This window comes from Hevea brasiliensis, chromosome 1, assembly GCF_030052815.1.
Source record: "Hevea brasiliensis isolate MT/VB/25A 57/8 chromosome 1, ASM3005281v1, whole genome shotgun sequence".
NCBI classification, from domain to species: Eukaryota; Viridiplantae; Streptophyta; class Magnoliopsida; order Malpighiales; family Euphorbiaceae; genus Hevea; species Hevea brasiliensis.
Genome location: NC_079493.1, coordinates 108,394,609 through 108,419,307, shown reverse-complemented (window position 1 = coordinate 108,419,307; position 24,699 = coordinate 108,394,609). Strand labels below are relative to the sequence as shown.

Genomic DNA, 24,699 nt, shown 5'->3' with positions numbered 1-24,699 from the left:
AAAACTCCCCGTTGGAAAGTCCATTTTATGGCCGGACTCTGTCCGTTTGTTTTCTTGAATTTGGGCCCAATGGGCCTTAGAATTGGGTAAATGAACAGTTAGGCTTACTACGGGCCTCGGGGGCTTTAGGCTGGCCCAGGTCCTAGTGCCGGTCCGGCCCATAGGTTGGGTCGTGACAAGTAGAGTACCTATATAAATTATTTTATTTAAACTTAAATTCGATTAATATTCTCAAAACTCAAACATATCCTAAATTTGATTATTATTACTCGAAAAAAAAAATCTGAATCTATTTAATTTTATATATTTTAATTAATGATCTAAAAAAAATATTTAATTAATAATTTATATTTTAAAATTTTAATAATTTCATAAAATATTCAAATTTCATTTTATATAAAATAAAAAAATATATGTTTTATATTTAATTAAGTATTTATGTAAATGGGTTCAGGTAACGGATATCTAACATATAAAACCTAAGTCCATCATGAATATTATTCTTCAAACTTGATTCCATCCCAAATTATACACTACTCAAATTCATCCTGTTAGGGTTTGATCGGATTAAATACCCATAAAAATTAGACCTGTTGCCATCCCCAGCTCAGTGGTACTGAACTTTTTTTTTTTTTTTCTTTTACACAATTAATACTATAAATTCTACCTATCATTTAATCTAATTTGAACCACCATTTATATTATAATACATCATCACTCTAACCCTATTCTACAGCCTCCCTCTTGTCATTTCTCTTCTAAGGGCATATTTGGTTTAACTGTTGGACGCAGTTAATAACTGTTAACTGGTAGTTATTACTATTAGTTAATAGCTGATAATTAGTAACTGATGATGGCTGATTTATGTTAAGTTTTTTGTAAAACAATATTTAACTGTTGCTAATAATTATACTTTACATAAATTTATTATATTATTTATTTTATTATTAAAATAAATATATAATTATTAGTTCAATATATTATATCATTTATTATATTATTAAAATAAAATTTTAATTATTAATTTATTGTATCATATTATTTATTTTTTTTATTGAAATAAGAAAATAATAAAATTCCTTAAAAAAATAAAATAATTAAATAATTTTAAAAATATAGTTATAAAATCATAAAGTAATTTTATCGCTGATAAAGAAAGAAAATCTTATAATTTTATGTTTTTAGAAAAAAAAATTGTATTTTTTCATAATAAATAAGCATTTTATATTTTATATTATTAACATAAAATATTTTAACAAAATTGCAAAATTCTAATTAAGTTGTTCAAATTGTAAATGAAAAAATAAAGGCAAACAATATTAATTTTCGAGTTGCATGAAATAGATAATATGGTATAAATACAAAATAAAATTAAATTAGCTATTAGCTGATAGGAAATAGCTCTAAAAACAAAGCTGATACAAACTGCAGCTAATGGGTACCATATCAATTACCTAGCAACCATTAGCTCTATTTTTTTAAGGTTATCAAACACTTTAATCTAACTATTCGGGTGTCTATCAGCTATCAACTGCATCCAAAAGATGAATCAAACACTCCTTAAAACTTGTGTTGCTCAATGCTCATCGTCTCCATCTGCCTTGGCTTGTCATATCCATCAAGACTCTTTTCTTCAACTCATTTCTTTCTTTAAAGTCACGAGTCCTCATCTTCTTCTTCATTTTTTTCCTTTCTCCTTCTCAAATTGATTTTTTGGGTCTACTTTCCAAGATGGTGATGAAGGAGGTTTTCTTTCTTCTTAAACAAGCTAATCATGGAAGCCACCTTCACCATGAAATCAAGGCCAAGAGTTCTAAATAGTGGCAAATCGAAGCTGATGCATCTTCCTTATTTTAGTTTTGAGTATTTTGCCCCTTTGAAATTAATGTATATCTGTTTATATATTTTTTGTGGTATTGTTCCTCTTTTGCAGAAGCAATACAAAAAATCAATGAGATCTATGGATTTTCTATATTGTTTCTTATGCAAAATATCACTGTATCTATGGTTTGTTTGTTGTATGTTTGGTTTTATGTTTTGAATGAGTATTCCCTACTAAAATTGAGATTTATTTAACATTCCCATAAGAAATTCTTATTTATGTTAAAGAATCCTCTAATTCGAGAACTAATAAATTAAATCAAATCGAATTGAATTTATTTGGTTTGATTCAATTCAATTTTTTGATGTATTAGGTTTGGTTTAGTTTCAAAAATATTAGGTTCGATTTTTTCAATTTTCTAGGTTTTTAGACTGAACATAATCGAAATGACTAATGCTCACCCCTAGCAAAGATTAGTCATCTTGCATATTTCCTTTATTGAAGGACCTAGTCGACTAGATTAACATCAGGTTGATTGGTTCACTAGTCACGCAGCAGGTTTGTTCAAATCAATTCTAATTTTCAAATGAAATAGGTTTGGTGTTTGAACCAAATTGACCACTCGTCTGATTTCTAATTAAACTAATGGGACCGACCAATTCTGTTCGATTGTGACAACCATGCTAATTACTAATTATGAACCTGTTGATATCTTAACCTTTAACTTTATTTATTTATTTTTTATGGTAGATTTGAAATTTTATAACCTTTAATTAGAATGTAGCCTTACCCAAATGTCCAATATTATTAATTACTTTTTTCAAAAAGAAAAACTATCATTGAATTGAAGAAATAATTTTCAAGGGTCATTTAGACTCTGATTAGCCTAATTATATGATAAAATTTATTTTATTTGTAGATAAATTTTGTGATAAAATTTATTTATAAATAAATTTTTTTTTTAATATATTTTATATTAAATATAAAATTTATTCCCATCTTCTTCTCTCTTTATTTTTGATAATCATTTTTTAACATGCTTCAGCATTTATCCTGACAGAGACCTTATTCTCGAGGAACTATAGCTCTTATAGTGTATGGTCATCAATCTGTGATGAGGTTAGTATGATTAGGGGTGGCCACGGTCCGGTTTTGAACCGGAACCGAACTGGAATCGGTTGGGTCAAAATCGGACCAAAACCGGTCAAAACCGGAACTGGCTCATAACCGGACCGAAATCGTCATTCTGTGGTTTGGTTCAGGTTCATATTTTTTAAAAACCGTGAACCGGCGATTCCGAACAGGATTGAACCGACGATTTCGAATCGGATTAAACCGACGATTTAAATATAAAAAAAATTCAATAAATATGTTACGTCACTTCTAATTCATTTATATATATCATTAATTCTCTACACAATTATTCTCTGTATTTTCTTTAATTCTTAATAATTTTTCAATTTTTCTCAAATACTCTAAATAATTATTTTCTACACTCATTTTAATTTCTAATACTCTCTCAATTTTCCTACTTTATTATTTTATATACTTACTGAAATTTTTAATACTATCTCAATTATTTTATTATTACTTTAAATCATCAATAAAATTTCTAATACCCTCTATTTTATTTTTTTTCTCTTTTATAATTTTTAATTATTAATTATTATATAATTAAAAAAAAAAAAGCAAAGTAATAGAACTAGAAATTTTTATTCTTCTAAATCCTAAAGGGATATATAGACAAAATTAAGTTTATACATTTTTTACTAATTTCTTTAAAAAAAATTAATTTCATCTCTAATTTTTTAATCAGGGTCAAGTCTTTATTTATTAAATTTTTTTTAAAGATAAATTATTTTCTTTCTTTTTTTTCTTATTTTATTTTGATTGAAAGATTTTTAAGAAAAATTAAAATATTTTTATAAATATAACTTAAATTTTAAATCAATAAAATTTTTCTCTAATTTTTTTTTATTTAAGCTACCCTTAAACCTTCCCTAATTGCTTCCAAATCATCCTCTAAGCTGTTTTGAACCATTCTTTTTCGAATCGTCCTTTAAATCTTTTTAAATCGGGACTCAAATCAGAACTGACAGTTCAAGAATCATCTTTCAAACCGTCCTTTGGAGGTTTAATTCAGATTCATAATTTCATTGAATCTAAATCGATGATTCAAAAATTATAACCCACGATTCCTAAATCATAGTCATCCCTAAATATGATCACCAATATGTGATGAGGTTAACAGAGGATCAGTCATGCATAGCGTTGTAATATATGTTTTCTCAGGCTCACTATCATGGAGAGGGGTGATTGATACGACAAGTGACAACTGAGTTTAAGATAACGTGGACAGTAGTGAAAGAACGGAGGAGCTTAAGATTTGTATTAGCCTGAAACTTGTGGCCACTTTGTGAAATTTGCTTTGACCCCAAAATTATTGTTCTTTTATTCTGATGTGGACTCCAACACACTTTTCTCTTCTCCTGAATGCTATCTCCACTTCCCTTACATTTAGCTTCACCTACGTGTCCATGCTGACATAACACCTTTGTTTTTATTTTTTTTTTCTCAGGAAAATTGAAAGTGAGTTTCAAAATTAATAACATTAAATATGTTATAAAACTAGTAATGTATTTAAAATAATAATATAGATAATGTATTATCATAATTAACAGTTTAATTTATTTTATAAACGATGATTATAATAAATTTAGTTATATTTTAACATGTAAATAATTTTAAAAATTTAATATTTAATTGAAATTTTAAACGGTAATATTTAAAAAAATATTTAGAATAAAATTTTCATAGCAATAAATTTATTCATATCATTAAAAAAATAAATTTTAATATATTTAAATTTGATATAACACTAAATAGAGAAGATTTTTTTTTGCTAAATAAAAATAATAAAATAAAAAAGAATTCATGTTAATACATTAATAACATAAATTATTATTATTTTTATTAGAAGTTAGTGAAATAGAAAAAAAAATTGTTTATGATTAATAATTGTTAATTATTTTTATTAATATTCAATTCAACAATATTAGCATTTATATATATATATATATATATATAATGAGAAAGATATTTATAAACTCCTACACTGGTGGTAGTGGTAAGAGGGGCAAAGATTAGGGGTGAGCAAAATTTAGTTTAAATTGAAAAAGAATTTACTAATTGATTAATTTTAATTTTTAGTTCTGTTTTATAATTAATTGATTTGATTTGGTTTGATTTTAATTTATTATTTATTATTTATTTTAGTTTAGTTTGGTTTTTAAAGGAAAAAATTCTGCAAAACTAAATCGATATAGAGTATATTGACATATTTATATTTCATTCATACTATCTTTGACTCAAGAATAGCAACGAATAGGGTACCTATGAAAATTACTTTACTCAAACCCGAACCTAATATTCTCAAAGCCCAAACATGTCCCAAACCTGATTAAAATATTCAAATTCATCCCAAACCTGATTATTATTACTTAAAGAAAAAACTTGAACTCATTTAATTTTATATATTTCAATTAATAATCTAAAAAATTATTTTGATTAATAATTTATATTTTAAAAATTTAATAACTCCATAAAATATTTAAATTTCATTTTATATAAAAGAAAAAAAAATACATTTTATATTTAATTAAATATTTATATAAACAGGTTCACGTGATGGATATCCAACATATAAAATTCAAATCCATCACTGGTATTATTCTTCAAACCTGAATTCATTACAAACTTGATTATATATTATTCAAACTCATTCTATTAGGATTCAGTTGGATTAAATACTCATAAAAACTCAACCCGTTGCCACTCCTAGCTCAGTTGTGCTGAGCTTTTTTTTTCTTTTACATAATTAATACAAGCAATCCTATCCATCATTTAATCTAATTTGAACCGTCCATTTATACTATAAATACATCTTATCTCTAATCCTATTCTACAGCCTCTCTCTTGTTATTTCTCTTTTAAGGGCCTTTTTCATTTAACTATTGGATACAACTGATAACTGTTAGTTGATGACTGTTATTATTAGCTGATAGCTGGTAGTTGATGATAGCTGATTTATATTAAGTGTTTGATAAAATTATATTTAACTATTAATGATAATATATAAAATGACTAATAAAGGTATATGTCTATACTTTATTTTATTATTGAAGTAAATATAAAATTATAAATTTATTATATTGTATTATTTATTTATTTTTAAAATAAATATATAATTATTTGTTCAATATATTATATCATTTATTATATTATTAAAATAAAAATATAATTATTAATTTATTATATCATAATTTTTATTTTTTTAAAAAAGAAAATAATTAAATTCCTTAAAAAACAAAATAATTAAATAATTTTTAAAATGTAGTTATAAAATAATAAAGTAATTTTATTGTTCATAAAGAAAGAAAATCTTATAATTTTTTGTTTTTAGAAAAAAAATGTATTTTTTTATAATAAATAAGTATTTTATATTTTATATTATTAACAAAAAATATTTTAACAAAATTACAATATGCTAAGTAAGGTGTTAAAATTGTAAATGAAAAAAAATAAAGGCAAACAACATTAATAATATGAATTTTGGAGTTACATGAAAAGGATAATATGGTCTAAATAAAAAATAAAATCAAATCAGCTATCAACTGATAGAAACAACTCTAAAAATAGAGCTGAGACAAACTACAGCTGATGGGTACTATATTAATTACCTATCATCTATCAGCTCTATTTTTTAAAGGTTACCAAACACTTTAGTTCACTTATTTGGGTGTCTATCAACTATCAGTTATACTCAAATGGTGAACCAAATACCCCCTAAGATTTGCGTTGCTCAATGCTCATCATCTTCATCCGGTGCCTTGGCTCATCATCTCCATCAAGACTCTTTTCTTCGGCTCATTTCTTTCTTTAAAGTCATGAGTCCTCATCTTCTTCTTCATTTTTTTCCCCTTCTCCTTTTCAAGTTGATTTGTTGGGTCTACTTTCCAAGATGGTGATGAAAGAGGTTTTCTTTCTTCTTATAAGAGCTAATCGTGGAAGCTGTCTTCATCATGAAATCAAAGCCAAGAGTTCTAAATAGTGGCAAATCCGAGCTGATGCATCTTTCTTATTTTAGTTTTGAGTATTTCGCCCCTTTGAACTAAATGTATATTTACTTATATATTTTTTGTGGTATTGTTCCTCTTTTGTAGAAGCAATGTGAAAAATCAATGAGATCTATGCATTTTCTATGTTGTTTCTTATACAAATATCACTGTATCTATGGTTTGTTTGTTGTATGTTTGGTTTTATGTTTTGAATGAGTATTCCCTGCTAAAATTGAGATTTATTTAACATTCTCATAAGAAATTTCTATTCATATGAAAGAATCCTCTAATTCGAGAATTGATACATCAAATCGAATTGAATTTAATTTAATTTATCTAGTTTGATTTAATTCAAATTTTCTCTGTATTAAGTTCGATCTGGTTTCAAAAGTATTAGGTTTGATTTATTCGGTTTTCTAGAGTTTTAGACTGAATAGAGTCGAATTGACTAATGCTCACCCTTAACAATGATTATTCTTCAGTTGACTAGATTAAACCCCTCGGGTTGACTGGTTCACTAGTTACCCAGTTGGTTTGTTTGAATCAACTCCAATTTTCAAATGAAATGGGTTTGGTGTCTGAACCAAATTGACCACTAGTCTGATTTCCAATTAAACTAATTGGACTGACTAGTCCTGTTCGATTCTGACAATCATGCTAATTACTGATTATAAACCTATTGGTACCTTAACCTTTAACTTTACCTTTTTTTTTTACACAATACATCTAAGATTTTATAACCTTTAATTAGAATGCAGCCTTACCCAAATGTCCAATATTACTAATTACTTTTTCCAAAAAGAAAAAATATCATTGAATTGAAGAGATAATTTTCATGGGTCATTTAGACCCTGTTTTGTCCAATTATATGACAAAATTTATTTCATTTATAAATGAATTTAACGATGGAATTTATTTATTTCAAATGAAATGAATTTTGTGTTTGGCACAAGTGAAGAATTCAATTCAAATTTTTTTCCCAAAAATTCTCTTCTATGTCTATTATTGCATATATCTTCTTTCTTTCTTTTTTTTTTTTTAAAAAAAGGACCATTTAAAATATTTATAATGTTGTTTGTTTGTATATGTGTCTGTTTTTGTATGTTTGTGTTCATTTGTTTCTATATTTGTGTCTATGTTCGTTTGCTTACGTCTGTAAATGTCTATATCTTTGTTTGTATTTATATATGCAATTATCTATTTCTTTGCCTATCTATTTTTATGTCTGTATTTATGTTTGTGTATGTCTTACTACAACTGTATATATATGTGTCTATATAAGTGTTTGTCTATCTACATCTATTTCTATATTTATGTTTGTGTCTGTCTGTCTAAATCTATATATATATATATATATATATATATATATATATATATAAGTTTTTGTGTTTGCGTTTATCTGTATATATCTGTATAAGTTTATATTTATCTATGTCTGTTTTTGTATTTGTATTTATCTGTCTATATTTATATAAGTCTATATTTATCTATGTTTGTATTTATATTTGTGTCTGTATCTATTTGTCTACGTTTGTATATGTCTATTTTTGTTTGAGTTTGAGTCTGTGTCTGTGTCTGTCTGTATATCTGTAACACCCCTATTTGTATAGCCTGGTATATTTCACTGTTCCGGTGACCGGTGTCGGTCCGGACAATTAAGGGGATTAGAATCACACTTAAGACAACCAGAGAAACCATAAACACAAATAATTAGTAATGTCCAATTAGTTAAGTATAAATAAGAAAAACAGAACATAAGAGGTTAAACGAGCCGAGAGTCACAGCGATGAGTGACATCCTTGGGAATGACTGCGAAGTCATTTTAAACTCAAATTTCGAACCGTAAAAAGTGACGCTGCGGTCCTTAGGACCCTTATGAACACAGTGGAAAAGAGAAAATCACGAAAAAGAACTGTTAAGCCAGTCAAATAATTAGGTCAGGGAGCCGGAAGAAATATTGGATTATTTGCAAACCGGGATGAACCGGCGAGGGGCAATTTGGTCAATTGACCCCGAGAGCTGACTCCTGACCTAACTGTCAAATAAAATTGGAGAAAAGAAAATTTTAGAATCAAGAATTAAATTAAAGAACTAATAGAAAAAAATAAATAGAAAAAAAAAAGAAGAAAAAAAGAAAGAAGATGGAAAAGTCAAAGTGATGGCATCATGTATGATGTCATAAAGGCTTAATTGATTTATTTTATTAATTTGGGGATTTTTGGTCTTCAAAAAGGGGATAAGATCAAAGAAAAGAAAAAAAAAAATAAAACACAAATCTTCTTCTTCCAAAACGTCACTCTCTCTCCCTCACCCTCTCCCTCTCCACAAACTCCATTAAAGCTCAATTTTGAGCTTGAAAATCATAAGATTTCACCATAGAAAAATTAGCCACCATAGTTAAAGCTTATCTAGGCAACTTGAGAAGAGGATTAGCAAGAAAGAAAGAAGGAAAATTTGAAGGAAAGGAGGAAGAAAATTGCTACACAAAGGTTAGTATGCTAAACTCTTTATTTATCCATTTAAATGCATATGTGATGGTTGAAAGTGAGCTCAGAACTTGATTAAATGAAATAAACATGTGAGAATGACCATTGCTGAAATTTGGCCTGGTTGAAGGGAGTATGAATTGCATGAATTTAATGGGTTTGAATGAGTTTAGAAACCTTCCTTAGTTGAATGATTAGCATTAAAACCATTAAGTGTGATTAATTGCACAATTTGAGTGAATTAGGGTTTGAATGTTAGGGTTTATGAACCAAAATTTGGAGAAATGCATAAATGGCATGTTGGACCTATTGTGAAGTGAAATAATGGTCAATTATGACCAAATAACTTGTGTGGGAATGATAGGAAACTAAGTTAAATTCGGAGGTAAATGGTCATGCTACTGGCAGCATGACCAAACCCACTTTGAAGGACCAAAACTCAAATTTTACAAGTCTAATTGATATGCCACCAATTGGGGATGAAAATAGACATAAAATAGCACAATTTTCATTAAGGAAACATGGCCAAAAACTGACTAAAACTTGGTGAAACAATTGACCAAAGTGAAATGAGAGCAGGCTGCCATCAAGATTAAATCGACCAAATGAACAGTAACTGTTCATTTGGTCATAACTCGAGTTAGACAGGTCAAATTGACCTAAAATTTGGCCAGGGGTTAGAGGAGATATAGACCTAAAACTTTCATGAAGAACATCACCCCAAATTATTCCATTAACCCATTCAAATTATTGAGCAAAGTTGAGTTACCAAACCTGCAACTCTGCAGATTTTCAGTTGAGCAGTAAGGTTTGGATGACTATAACTCTCTCTAGGAAACTCGGATTTAGACGATTCTTGAACCGATGGAAACCTAAGACATAGTAGAACATTTCATATGAAGAAAGTTAGACCAAATTATGAACTTAACTTGATCAAATTACTGACCAAAGTTGGATCAAAATCTGCCAGAACCCAAAATACCAGTATGAACAGTGCACGTGAACAGTAAAATTATTTTAGCCATAACTTGAGCTACAAAACTCCGATTGGGGTGATCCAAAAATGAGAATACACTTGAGACAATAAGGAACATTTTCTATGAAGTAAGTTTTGTCAAATTCCAATAGTAGATCGACCAATGGAACAGTGCAATTTTGGAACACCAAAACCGAAAATTGGCAATTTTGCCAAAATGACCTACGCTTTGAAAAAACAACAAAAACCAACAAGTTTAGTGACCAAAATGTGGTATGTGGGTGAAGTTGGAGTTCCCATACCTATTAAGCCTTAGAAAGTCAACTATTTGACTTAAATAGTGCAGTGAATAGTAACCCGAAACACAAAATTTCGAGAACGTCGAATTTAACACGTTAGAAATAGGTAAATGCGAAGTTAAAATTTATTTTGGGATTTATGTTAAGTTCTAGTACTGAAACATTGTAAAATTTTGTGTTTCAGTTGAAAATAATATCAGGAAGGAACCCGAGGAAACGAGTCCAGGTTAACGGACGACTCGCTTGAGGTTTGTGCACAATAAACCCTATTTAAGCATTTTATCCTTGAAAAATTGATTTATTACGCATTATGAATTTATGAACTTTTGTGTTGTCACCTTGTGATCAAATTGTAACTTTGGAAATTGATTTGATTTTTGTATGCAATATTTGAATGAAATGTTTGAAACGAATTTTTGATTCACACTTAGCATGACAGTTACTTATTATTCCTCTTCCATTTATGGGGTTGAGATCGTTTATTTTCCTCCCTTTCTGGCTTGCCAGTTGAGGTTGTAGATCGGATGAGTACTCATTAGCTAGCTAGCCACCTCCCTCATTGACTTTGATTAATGGGGTTGAGATTGCTTTGTCGTGGTGTACAACACGGCATTGATCGAAAATTTTGTGTCATGACTTAAGTTGTGTATGACTTTGGCAACACTGTGTTATGAAATTGTTTGACTAAACTGTGTTTAATAGATTATTTGACAAAATGGTGTTATTAGGAACTTTGATAATTGTTGAAATGTGTTTGAGAAACATTTGAATTGTGTTTGGCAATGAATGATTTAATTATTACATTTTAAATTTTTATTGTGCACCACTGAGTATGTTTATACTCAGCGATAGCTTATTTTGCTGTCGTAGATAAGAGCAAGGAAAAAGCAGCAGAGTGAGCTGCTACTGAGTTAAAGATTACATCAAGCTTTTGTACGGGTATTATTTTATACCCTTGTAGATAATTTTGATGTAAATATGGAAATGTTGTATGTATCAATGAAAGTTGAGCAGTTGTAAATAAATTGTAATAATATTATTTTGGGTTTGCTTCTGAAAATTTAATATTTGTAAATATGAATTTTTTGCTTTATGCCCTGCTAATGAAGTATTAAAAATTTTGTGATGACCAAATTTGATTAAATTGTGGAAATTGCTTTGAAGTGATTTGAATTGGGTTGATTTGAGTTTTATTGGAGATTGGGAGTTGTGGAAAACTTTTGAAAGTGCTTTTTACAGGTCTTTGAAGAACTGGTTTCTCAAAATACAGAGGAAACTCTGTCAAAATTTTTATAAAATTTGTGGCAAAAATTAAATGGACAAAATGTTTTTACTAGTCCTTAAGCTTTGAATAAATGGTTTTTAATTCTCACTAAAATGCTCACCACTTCCAAAATGTAAGAAAATTGTTTTAAAATCCCTTGTAGGATACTTAAAGAGTTATCGGTAGGTGAAGTTCGGTAGTTCATTAAGTATTCTACGGGATCATGTTATGCCTTACGGAGGGGTAAGGTGTGACATGTTTTAGTGGTATCAAAGCATGGTTTTGCAATAAATTTTGACTATGTATGTGAATATTTCTTTGATAAGTACAACTGCTCAAGTGTCTTTAATTGATACATATGACATATTTACATCATGAATATGCACTAATGGAGGCCAACCTCCTTGTGTTTAATCTCAGGAAGTAGAAAATTTGGGAAAACGGAATGGAAGGAGGAGATCATTCCGAAGAACATTCTGTTGAGGCTGAGGTTCAAGAGGAAGCCCCAGCACTCCAGAACGTGAGTGGGTCAGCCACTCCAGCTCCTGCACCAGCACCGCAGTTTCCTGCTCAATTTGTACAGCAGATGGCTGCATTCTTCCAGCAAATGGTGGGTAATGTGCCATCCCCAGTTCAAATGCCAGTACCTGTAGCACAACCACAGCCCTCAGCTCGGCAATATGAAAAATTGATGAAATTTGGGGCCACTAAGTTTAAAGGCACTGTGGATCCACTAGAGGCAGAACAGTGGTTAGAAAGAATGGAACGAGTTTTCAGGAAGCTACAGTGTACAGAAGAATTGAAGTTTGAGTATTCTGTTTCCTTGTTGCAAGGGGATGCTTTTGAATGGTGGAAGACCATCCCCCACAGCCTGGTTGAGCCACCTGTGCTTACATGGACAGACTTCTTGAGGGAGTTTCGACAGAAATGGGTTCCCGATGCTTATGTGGACATGAAGTTACAAGAATTCTTGAGTTTGAAACAAGGGAACCGAACTATAGCAGAATATGAAAGAGATTTTTCAAGACTAAGCCACAATGCTGAAGCTTAGTCTCCAACCCCAGAGATAGATGCAAGAGGTTTGAGTCTGGGTTAAGGCAGAATTTGAGAATGCAAGTAGTGGGTTTTCGACATCAGAATTTTGCTGAATTGATCTCACATGCACTGGAATTAGAAAGAATAGAATCAGAAGGGGTAGTAAAAAAGGGTACACAAGAGAAAGAAAAGGCTGAAAAGACTACTGGGCAAGCATCTGAGAGTGGTTCAGGAAAGAGAAAACAGTTTGGGGGATCCAGCTCCCGTAGATCTGGCAGAGGCAGATTTTCTGGCCAACGACCACCCCGGTGCAGTCGTGAGACCAGCCAGACACCCGAGGAGCTCTATCAGTCCGGCAGTGTGAAACTTGTGGTAGAACTCATGGTGGGGTTTGTTTCAGAGCTACTGGTGCATGTTTTAACTGTGGAGGGAGCGGACATTTCGCTAAGGATTGCACTAGTCCGTGCCGGTCTGGATCTTTCACTACATCTGAAGGATCAGCCCAAGTCTCTGCACCTAGAGGGTCACAGTCAGCTGCTAGAGGCAGAGGCAAAGGTAGGGGTCCTAGTAACACTCCTGGAAGTCAAAGCACTATTAACGGCCAAACATCGGTGGCGCACTGGATTAGAGTGTATACCATGCGTCAGAGGGAAGAGGCTGAAACATCAGATGTTGTAGCTGGTATTTTCTCCATCCTTGACCAAGATGTGTATGTGTTATTTGATCCTGGCTCCACACATTCGTATGTTAGTGCTAGTGTGATGTGCTCTACTGCTATTCAGTGTGTACCAATGGACTATGATGTGCTAGTAACTAGTCCATTAGGCCAAGAGGTCAGGGTAAATAGGCTATATAGAGACTGTCCTTTGGTGATCCAAGGACACACTTTTCTATCTGATTTAATTGAAATGCCCTTCAGAGATTATGACATTATCTTGGGCATGGATTGGTTAGCCAGGCATCACGCCATGATTGACTATAGACTGAAGACAGTCACTTTTGGTCTCCCTCAGTATGGTGATGTAGTAATACATGGGGAGAGGCAGTTATTGGCTTCAAACATCATTTCGGCTGCACTGGCCAGGAAAATGATTAGAAAAGGGTGTGAGGCGTACTTGGCACATGTGATAGACACCCAAGTAGGGAGTCCAACATTGGAGGACATCCCTACTATATGTGACTTTCCGGATGTATTTCCTGAAGAATTGCCAGGATTACCTCCAGAAAGAGAAGTGCAGTTTGAAATTGATGTTATGCCTGGTGTGGACCCAATCTCCATAACACCATACAGAATGGCACCTTCAGAATTGAAAGAGTTGAAAGTGCAGTTGCAAGAACTGCTTGACAAGGGCTTTATCCGCCCTAGTGTGTCACCTTGGGGAGCGCCAGTGTTGTTTATAAAGAAGAAAGATGGCACTCTCCGTTTGTGTATTGATTATCGGCAGTTGAATAAGGTGACAATAAAGAATAGATATCCATTGTCCCGCATTGATGACTTGTTTGATCAGTTGAGGGGTGCAGCTGTGTTCTCCAAAATTGACCTGAGATCAGGTTATTATCAGCTGAAAGTACAAGAGCAGAGTATTTCTAAAACTGCCTTCAGAACCCGTTATGGCCATTATGAGTTCTTGGTTATGCCATTCGGGTTAACTAATGCTCCGGCTGCTTTTATGGATCTGATGAACACTATCTTCAGACCATACCTCGACCAGTTTGTTGTGGTATTTATTGATGATATATTGGTCTATTCGAGGAATGCAGAAGAGCATGATAGACATCTGCGGATTGTACTGCAGACTTTGAGAGAGAAACAACTATATGCCAAATTGTCGAAGTGTGAATTTTGGCTGAAGGAAATATCTTTCTTGGGGCATGTAGTATCAGAAGAGGGTATTAAGGTAGATCCTAGCAAGATTGAAGCTGTCCTTAATTGGAAACCACCCAGAAATGTCCCAGAGATTCGCAGTTTTCTAGGTTTAGCTGGATACTACCGTCGATTTGTGAAGGGATTCTCGATGTTGGCATCTCCATTGACCAAGCTACTTAGAAAGGATGTGAAATTTCAGTGGACGGACAAATGCCAGCAAAATTTTGATGAATTGAAAAGATGTTTGACAGAGGCTCCAGTCCTGACTTTACCCACACCGGGTAAAGAATATACAGTTTACAGCGATGCTTCTCACAACGGGTTAGGTTGTGTGTTGATGCAAGACCGAAATGTTATTACCTATGCATCACGCCAGCTGAAACCGCATGAGAGGAATTATCCGACACATGATTTGGAGCTTGCAGCCATTGTATTTGCTCTTAAGATCTGGAGACATTATTTGTATGGGGAGAAGTGTTACATCTGCACAGATCATAAGAGTTTGAAGTATTTGGGCACCCAAAAAGAGTTGAATTTGAGACAGAGGAGGTGGTTAGAGTTGATAAAAGACTATGATTGTCTGATAGACTATCAGCCAGGGAAAGCTAATGTTGTGGCTGACGCCTTAAGTCGCAAGACTATGGCAAGTCTACAGGTTACTCCTTTGTCTTTGGTGCATGAGTTGAGATCATTGCATGCTAGCTTAGAAATTAATGATGATGGGCAGACAGCAGTTGCATGGCATGTACAGCCAGTGTTGATTGATCAGATTAGAATGGTTGCTCAGAATGATCAGAAATATCAGAAGCTGATGGAAGAAGTTCGACAGGGCAAGAAACTAGAGTTCTCAATAAGAGATGATGGTTTACTGCTACACCAAGGCAGAATATGTGTTCCTAATGATGTTGATTTTAGGCAGATCATTTTGAAGGAAGCACATGAGTCTCCTTTTGCTATGCACCCTGGTGGTACAAAAATGTATAGAGGGCTAAAGGAGCATTACTGGTGGATGGGTATGAAGAGAGATGTGGCAGAGTTTGTGTCAAAATGCCTAACTTGTCAGCAAGTAAAGGCAGAGCATCAAGTACCAACTGGGTTATTACATCCACTGTCAGTGCCGGAATGGAAATGGGAAAGAATAACAATGGATTTTGTAATGGGACTTCCGCGGACACAGAAGAGTCATGATGCAGTATGGGTCATTGTTGACAGACTAACTAAGTCTGCTCATTTTCTGCCAGTCCGAATGGACTACAATTTAGATAGATTGGCCAGATTGTACATCGATGAGATTGTGAGACTGCATGGAGTGCCGATTCATTGTATCGAGCAGATCCTAGGTTCACTTCTAGATTCAGGGTAGTCTTCAAAGAGCCCTAGGAACTAGATTGAACTTAAGATCTGACATTCCACCCGCAGACGGATGGCGATCCGAGAGGGTGATTCAGATCTTGGAGGACATGCTACGGGCTTGTGTGATTGAGTTTGAGGGTAGTTGGGATACACACTTGCCTTTGATTGAGTTTGCTTACAACAACAGCTACCAATCAAGCATTGGGATGCCTCCATATGAAGCTTTGTATGGCAGGAAATGTAGAACCCCATTGTGTTGGGATGACGTGGGTGAAAGAAAAATGATTGGACCTGAAATTGTTCAACAGACTGAAGAGAAAATCAAGGTGATCAGGGGTCGACTTAAAACTGCATCAGACCGTCAAAAGTCCTACGTTGATTTGAAAAGAAGGGATATTGAGTATGCAGTGGGTGAGAAAGTTTTCCTCAAGGTTTCTCCTTGGAAGAGGATTATGAGATTAGGCAGAAAGGGGAAACTAAGTCCTCGTTTTATCGGGCCATATGAGGTATTGGAAAGAGTGGGTCCTTTGGCATATCGGTTGGCACTACCTCCAGAGTTGGAAAAGATACATAATGTCTTTCATGTGTCTATGTTGATTAGGTATCGATCAGACCCATCTCATGTATTACCAGTAGAAGAGATAGAAGTAAATCCAGACCTCACATATGAAGAAGAACCCATAAAGATTCTGGCTTATGAGGTGAAGCAGCTACGGAACAAGCAGATACCATTGGTAAAAGTGTTGTGGAACCATCATTCAGGCTAAAAAGCTACTTGGGAACGAGAGGAGGACATGAGGAGACAACACCCACAGCTGTTCAGAGATTGATACCAGGTAAAATTTCGAGACGAAATTTATTTTAAGGGGGGGAGAATTGTAACACCCCTATTTGTATAGCCTGGTATATTTCACTGTTCCGGTGACCGGTGTCGGTCCGGACAATTAAGGGGATTAGAACCACACTTAAGACAACCAGAGAAACCATAAACACAAATAATTAATAATGTCCAATTAGTTAAGTATAAATAAGAAAAACAGAACATAAGAGGTTAAACGAGCCGAGAGTCACAGCGATGAGTGACCTCCTCGGGAACGACTGCGAAGTCGTTTTAAACTCAAATTTCGAACCGTAAAAAGTGACGCTGCGGTCCTTAGGACCCTTATGAACACAGTGGAAAAGAGAAAATCACGAAAAAGAACTGTTAAGCCAGTCAAATAATTAGGTCAGGGAGCCGGAAGAAATATTGGATTATTTGCAAACCGGGATGAACCGGCGAGGGGCAATTTGGTCAATTGACCCCGAGAGCTGACTCCTGACCTAACTGTCAAATAAAATTGGAGAAAAGAAAATTTTAGAATCGAGAATTAAATTAAAGAACTAATAGAAAAAAATAAATAGAAAAAAAAGAAGAAAAAAAGAAAGAAGATGGAAAAGTCAAAGTGATGGCATCATGTATGATGTCATAAAGGCTTAATTGATTTATTTTATTAATTTGGAAATTTTTGGTCTTCAAAAAGGGGATAAGATCAAAGAAAAGAAAAGAAAAAAAAAATAAAACACAAATATTCTTCTTCCAAAACGTCACTCTCTCTCCCTCACCCTCACCCTCTCCACAAACTCCATTAAAGCTCAATTTTGAGCTTGAAAATCATAAGAATTCACCATAGAAAAATTAGCCACCATAGTTAAAGCTTATCTAGGAAACTTGAGAAGAGGATTGAGCAAGAAAGAAAGAAGGAAAATTTGAAGGAAAGGAGGAAGAAAATTGCTACACAAAGGTTAGTATGCTAAACTCTTTATTTATCCATTTAAATGCATATGTGATGGTTGAAAGTGAGCTCAGAACTTGATTAAATGAAATAAACATGTGAGAATGACCATTGCTGAAATTTGGCCTGGTTGAAGAGAGTATGAATTGCATGAATTTAATGGGTTTGAATGAGTTTAGAAACCTTCCTTAGTTGAATGATTAGCATTAAAACCATTAAGTGTGATTAATTGCACAATTTGAGTGAATTAGGGTTTGAATGTTAGGGTTTATGAACCAAAATTTGGAGAAATGCATAAATGGCATGTTGGACCTATTGTGAAGTGAAATAATGGTCAATTATGACCAAATAACTTGCGTGGGAATGATAGGAAACTAAGTTAAATTCGGAGGTAAATGGTCATGCTGCTGGCAGCATGACCAAACCCACTTTGAAGGACCAAAACTCAAATTTTACAAGTCTAATTGATATGCCACCAATTGGGGATGAAAATAGACATAAAATAGCACAATTTTCATTGAGGAACCATGGCCAAAAACTGACTAAAACTTGGTGAAACAATTGACCAAAGTGAAATGAGAGTAGGCTGCCACTGCACCAAACTGACCAAATAAACAGTAACTGTTCATTTGGTCAAAACTCGAGTTAGATAGGTCAAATTGTCCTGAAATTTGGCCAGGGATTAGAGGAGATATAGACCTAAAACTTTCATGAAGAACATCACCCCAAATTATGCCATTAACCCATTAAAATTATTGAGCAAAGTTGAGTTACCAAACCTACAACTCTGCAGATTTTCAGTTGAGCAGTAAGGTTTGGATGACTATAACTCTCTCTAGGAAACTCGGATTTAGACGATTCTTGAACCGATGGAAACCTAAGACATAGTAGAACATTTCATATGAAGAAAGTTAGACCAAATTATGAACTTAACTTGATCAAATTACTGACCAAAATTGGATCAAAATCTGCCAGAACCCAAAATACCAGTATGAACAGTGCACGTGAACAGTAAAATTATTTTAGCCATAACTTGATCTACAAAACTCCGATTGGGGTGATCCAAAAATGAGAATACACTTGAGACAATAAGGAACATTTTCTATGAAGGAAGTTTTGTCAAATTCCAACAGTAGATCGACCAATGGAACAGTGTAACTTCGGAACACCAAAACCGAAAATTGACAATTTTGCCAAAATGACCTACGCTTTGAAAAAACGACCAAAACCAATAAGTTTAGTGACCAAAATGTGGTATGTGGGTGAAGTTGGAGTTCCCATACCTATTAAGCCTTAGAAAGTCAACTATTTGACTTAAATAGTGCAGTGAATAGTAACCCGAAACACAAAATTTCGAGAACGTCGAATTTAACACATTAGAAATAGGTAAATGCAAAGTTAAAATTTATTTTGGGATTTATGTTAAGTTCTAGTACTGAAACATTGTAAAATTTTGTGTTTCAGTTGAAAATAATATCGGGAAGGAACCCGAGGAAACGAGTCGAGGCTAAGGGACGACTCGCTTGAGGTTTGTGCACAATAAACCCTATTTAAGCATTTTATCCTTGAAAAATTGATTTATTACGCATTATGAATTTATGAACTTTTGTGTTGCCACCTTGTGATCAAATTGTAACTTTGGAAATTGATTTGATTTTTGTATGCAATATTTGAATGAAATGTTTGAAACGAATTTTTGATTCACACTTAGCATGACAGTTACTTATTATTCCTCCTCCATTTATGGGGTTGAGATCGTTTATTTTCCTCCCTCTCTGGCTTGCCAGTTGAGGTTGTAGATCGGATGAGTACTCATTAGCTAGCTAGCCACCTCCCTCATTGACTTTGATTAATGGGGTTAAGATTGCTTTGTCGTGGTGTACAACACGGCATTGATCGGAAATTTTGTGTCATGACTTAAGTTGTGTATGACTTTGGCAACACTGTGTTATGAAATTGTTTGACTAAACTGTGTTTAATAGATTATTTGACAAAATGGTGTTATTAGGAACTTTGATAATTGTTGAAATGTGTTTGAGAAACATTTGAATTATGTTTGGCAATGAATGATTTAATTATTACATTTTAAATTTTTATTGTGCACTACTGAGTATGTTTATACTCAGCGATAGCTTATTTTGCTGTCGCAGATAAGAGCAAGGAAAAAGCAGCAGAGTGAGCTGCTACTGAGTTAAAGATTACATCAAGCTTTTGTACGGGTATTATTTTATACCCTTGTAGATAATTTTGATGTAAATATGGAAATGTTGTATGTATCAATGAAAGTTGAGCAGTTGTAAATAAATTGTAATAATATTATTTTGGGTTTGCTTCTGAAAATTTAATATTTGTAAATATGAATTTTCTGCTTTATGCCCTGCTAATGAAGTATTAAAAATTTTGTGATGACCAAATTTGATTAAATTGTGGAAATTGCTTTGAAGTGATTTGAATTGGGTTGATTTGAGTTTTATTGGAGATTGGGAGTTGTGGAAAACTTTTGGAAGTGCTTTTTACAGGTCTTTGAAGAACTGGTTTCTCAAAATACAGAGGAAACTCTGTCAAAATTTTTATAAAATTTGCGGCAAAAATTAAATGGACAAAATTTTTTTACTAGTCCTTAAGCTTTGAATAAATGGTTTTTAATTCTCACTAAAATGCTCACCACTTCCAAAATGTAAGAAAATTGTTTTAAAATCCCTTGTATGATACTTAAAGAGTTATCGGTAGGTGAAGTTCGGTAGTTCATTAAGTATTCTATGGGATCATGTTATGCCTTATGTAGGGGTAAGGTGTGACAATATCTATGTTTATCTGTATTTGCTTCTATGTCTATATATATTTATGTCTATATTTGTATTTATGACTATGTCTATTTGTGTTTGTGTCTATATCTGTTTGTATTAGTATCTGTGTCCATACCTATATTTATATCTATTTGTATATATGTGTATGTTTGTCATATAGACAAAATGAAAGAAAATAAATGAGAAGATAAAATAAAATAGAATAAAATAAAATAATATATAATAAAATGTTATCACTTAAAATATATATAATTTAAGTTTTAAATTCATTTATAAATTCTATTAATGTTGATAAAACTTGGTTTATTTATAATAAATTTCATGAAATTAATTATTACAAATTTCAAATAGATTTTCATTTAAACCAAATACTCAAATTTTAACTTTACAAATGAATCAAACATAACCTTTTAAAAGACAAATTAAAACTGAAATTGAATTTATTACCTTCCTATATTATTGTTTTTATTATTTTTCTCATAATGTGTACCATTCAATCGTTATAATTTAATATGAATAAATATTTTTAAAATAATATAAATATAAATATTAATATAAAAAAGAAAAAAACTTTTCATGTCGTATGCTTTCTAAAACTTTTTCCACAAAAAATAAGGAAATGATGGGACAACTTCATTATAAAAACAAAAATTAATAATTGACTAAAATATTTTTTATAGTACTCTTGGAATAGAAAGATAATAAGAATGAGATAAATAAATTAAAAATAATGATAATAAATAAAAATAAAATTAAAAAAATGACACTAATTCTTTAATTTTTTTTTAAAAAATAACAAATAAAGTGAAGAAAAAATTTACTAAAACATTACTTGAATTAAGATGAAGAGAGTAATTACTTCATGAATTATGAAGAGCAAAACTCATAATATTACGAGTAATAGTAAACATGCACCGAATATTTAGAATAATTTCTCTGCATTAATTGTCGATGCTCCTTCATCAATCATGACGTACGCACATATGCAATAAAAAAACTGTCAAGAATTTAATAATGCATATCTGCTCGGATGCCCATTTTGGCCGTGTAATGCAATTGTCTTGCAGTTCAAAAAATGAAAAATAATAATGATCATTGATTATTGAATTTAATCATTGGTTGAATGATTTCCCATTTCTCAGAGTTTAACAAGATAAAGTCTTTCAGATTAAATTCTAAAATCAATAAATGATCGTTACACAATGAAATTAATAATATAATGATCAAATACATAAAATTAAAATACTAAATTACTCATTTCTTCCCAAAATTTCTGAAATCAATAACTCCTTATCAATTAAAAAAAAATTATTGCTTAATTCATATATTTTAATAAAATTAAATATTTAATCTTTATATTTTAAAAAAATATAATATTTAATTTTTATAAAAACTTTCATTAAACTATTTAATTCCTCCGTTAAATTTTTTATTATTTATTCATACTATTTACACTATTTTTTAGACATTTTATTTTAAGTAAATTAATTAATTAATTTTTATATTTAAAAAAATATTATTATTTAGTCTTTTTATTTTAGTGAAACTAATTAGTTAGTTCATATATTTTTACATGAATTAAATAATAAAATTATTTTTAGTGAAAATTTAATAGAGGGACTAAATAGTTTAATAAAAATTTTTATAAGGACTAAATAATATATTTTTTAAAATATAAAAATAAATAAATAATTTTATTAAAATATATGGATTAAATAGTAATTTAAAAAAAAAACTATAAATCAATAACTTTCCCTTATCTATTGAAAGGATTAAACGTTGACATCAAATACATTATCACACTATTTGAAATTTAAAATTTTACAAAAATTTAATTAAATTATTTTTTATCAAATTTCTTTTTAAATTAAATAAAATTTCATTTTCAAAGAAATAAAAATCAGAATCAATTATCGTATGCGAATTCTGAATTCATACTCGTGCTGCTATACTTAAATGAACAATGCTAAGCCGAAGAATTGTTGATTGGCCCAGCATTTATGTCCACAATGCGAAAATTAGATAGAGCCATTATGAATGAACAAAGCAGCCGCCAAATTAGGAAAATGTTAATATTAATTATTAATGTTTGCTACTAAAATCCTCACTTGTTTCCAGCATTTGAGGCCTTAATTAGGTGTAGTTGAGCCTCTCTATCACTTCCTTAAATACATTATATAAGAAGGTATTTGTATGCATCAAGTCCCTCGTCAGTTCCCCCAACCCTCAATATTGAAGCTTGCAAAGGTTCTAAATTGAGTCTTGTGGTGTTCTTGATTTTCTTCAGGGAGCCATCAAGATTGGTTCCAATGAGGATTCTCTCCGTTTTTAGAGAAGCACTTCTGTGCTTGTATGTTTCTTTGCTGTTTGCTGCCACCTTTTGCTATGGTGATGTTAAAACAAAGGAGGTAGTTGATCATCCATTGTTCTTTGGTAAGGAGTTTCCTCCGCTGCCTCCAAAAGTTTACCCTCCAATCTCGCTTCCTCCTCCAGTTCCAATTTATGAGAAGCCACTTCCCCCACTTCCACCACTGTCACCAAAACCATTGCCTCCACCAATACCAATTTACAAGAAGCCACTTCCCCCACTTCCTCCACTGCCACCAAAATCATTGCCTCCACCGATACCAATTTACAAAAAGCCACTTCCGCCACTGCCGCCCAAACCATTGCCTCCACCGATACCAATTTACAAGAAGCCACTTCCCCCACTTCCTCCACTGCCACCAAAATCATTGCCTCCACCGATACCAATTTACAAAAAGCCACTTCCCCCACTTCCGCCACTGCCGCCCAAACCATTGCCTCCACCGATACCAATTTACAAGAAGCCACTTCCCCCACTTCCACCACTGCCGCCGAAACCATTGCCTCCACCGATACCAATTTACAAGAAGCCACTTCCACCTCCAATTCCAATTTACAAGAAACCATTGCCTCCTCCAATACCAAAATTCAAGAAACCACTTCCACCACCTATTCCAATTTACAAGAAACCATTGCCTCCAATACCAAAATTTAAGAAACCTCTTCCACCTCCTATTCCAATTTACAAGAAACCATTGCCTCCTCCAATTCCAATATTTAAGAAGCCACTTCCTCCCCCCATTCCAATATTCAAGAAACCACTTCCACCTCCTATTCCAATTTACAAGAAACCATTACCTCCAATACCAAAATTTAAGAAACCTCTTCCACCTCCTATTCCAATTTACAAGAAACCATTGCCTCCTCCAATTCCAATATTTAAGAAACCACTTCCTCCTCCTATTCCAATATTTAAGAAACCTAAACCACCAATATTCTATAAGCCTCTTCCTCCCTTCCCAAAGATCCCTCCATTTCATCATAAGAAGCCATTCCCTCCTCTTCCCAAGTTTCCTCCAAATTAAGTACTTCCCCCACTTCTAGTTATCCCTTGTCACCATTTTCTTCTGTTCATTTATATGTTATATATTCTGCAGTATCCTTGCATGGCACAAGTAGGATGAATATCACTCTCTGCATCTTACACTGCTGGCATAAAGTATCACTACCATAATAAAAAGCCTTCAATGTAAGGAATAGTTCTTAGCAGGCTTCTCTGTATTGCTTTCTTTCATTTTAGTTTGTAAATTTATGTTATCCTTTGAATACGCACGGAAATAAGCAAAATAGCAATTTTAATTTACTTTGTTCGTTGTAATGGGCTGCATTCAGTTTTTAAATTGCTATAGCCACATGATCACCATTTTTAAGTTAGTGGGAAGCTTCTCTTATGAAAACATTTTATTTTGTCTATATCATATATATTTCAATAAATCATTCAAGCCATACAGAAAGTTGTCCAAATATAGTTGAGCTTCTAGATTTTGCTTTATATTATATTTTAGTCCATAAATTTTGAGAAATTAATTATTTA

The 24,699-nt window shown here is 32.1% G+C and overlaps 1 protein-coding gene and 1 long non-coding RNA gene across 2 annotated transcripts; both read left to right on the top strand.

The window, feature by feature from the left end:
• The first annotated feature begins 17,802 nt into the window (after positions 1 to 17,802).
• LOC131179354 (uncharacterized) lies at positions 17,803 to 20,535 on the top strand. The gene is made up of 3 exons (XR_009148389.1): positions 17,803 to 18,000; positions 19,456 to 19,519; positions 20,142 to 20,535. It is a non-coding gene; the product is annotated as an uncharacterized LOC131179354 (long non-coding RNA).
• Positions 20,536 to 22,992: 2,457 nt separating this feature from the next.
• Positions 22,993 to 24,468, top strand: LOC110643998 (proline-rich protein 4-like). The gene is made up of 2 exons (XM_058146749.1): positions 22,993 to 23,933; positions 23,997 to 24,468. The coding sequence occupies exons 1-2, from the start codon at positions 23,108 to 23,110 to the stop codon at positions 24,188 to 24,190; spliced, it is 1,020 nt and encodes a 339-aa protein (XP_058002732.1). The 5' UTR covers positions 22,993 to 23,107; the 3' UTR covers positions 24,191 to 24,468.
• The last annotated feature ends 231 nt before the right edge of the window (positions 24,469 to 24,699 follow it).

What these genes read in the sequence shown, in the direction of transcription:
- LOC110643998 (XM_058146749.1), top strand. Translation starts at nt 23,108, where the DNA reads ATGAGGATTCTCTCCGTTTTTAGAGAAGCACTTCTGTGCTTGTATGTT. An exon ending in ATTCAAGAAACCACTTCCAC is followed by an intron (nt 23,934 to 23,996) that starts CTCCTATTCCAA and finishes AACCTCTTCCAC; the next exon opens with CTCCTATTCCAATTTACAAG.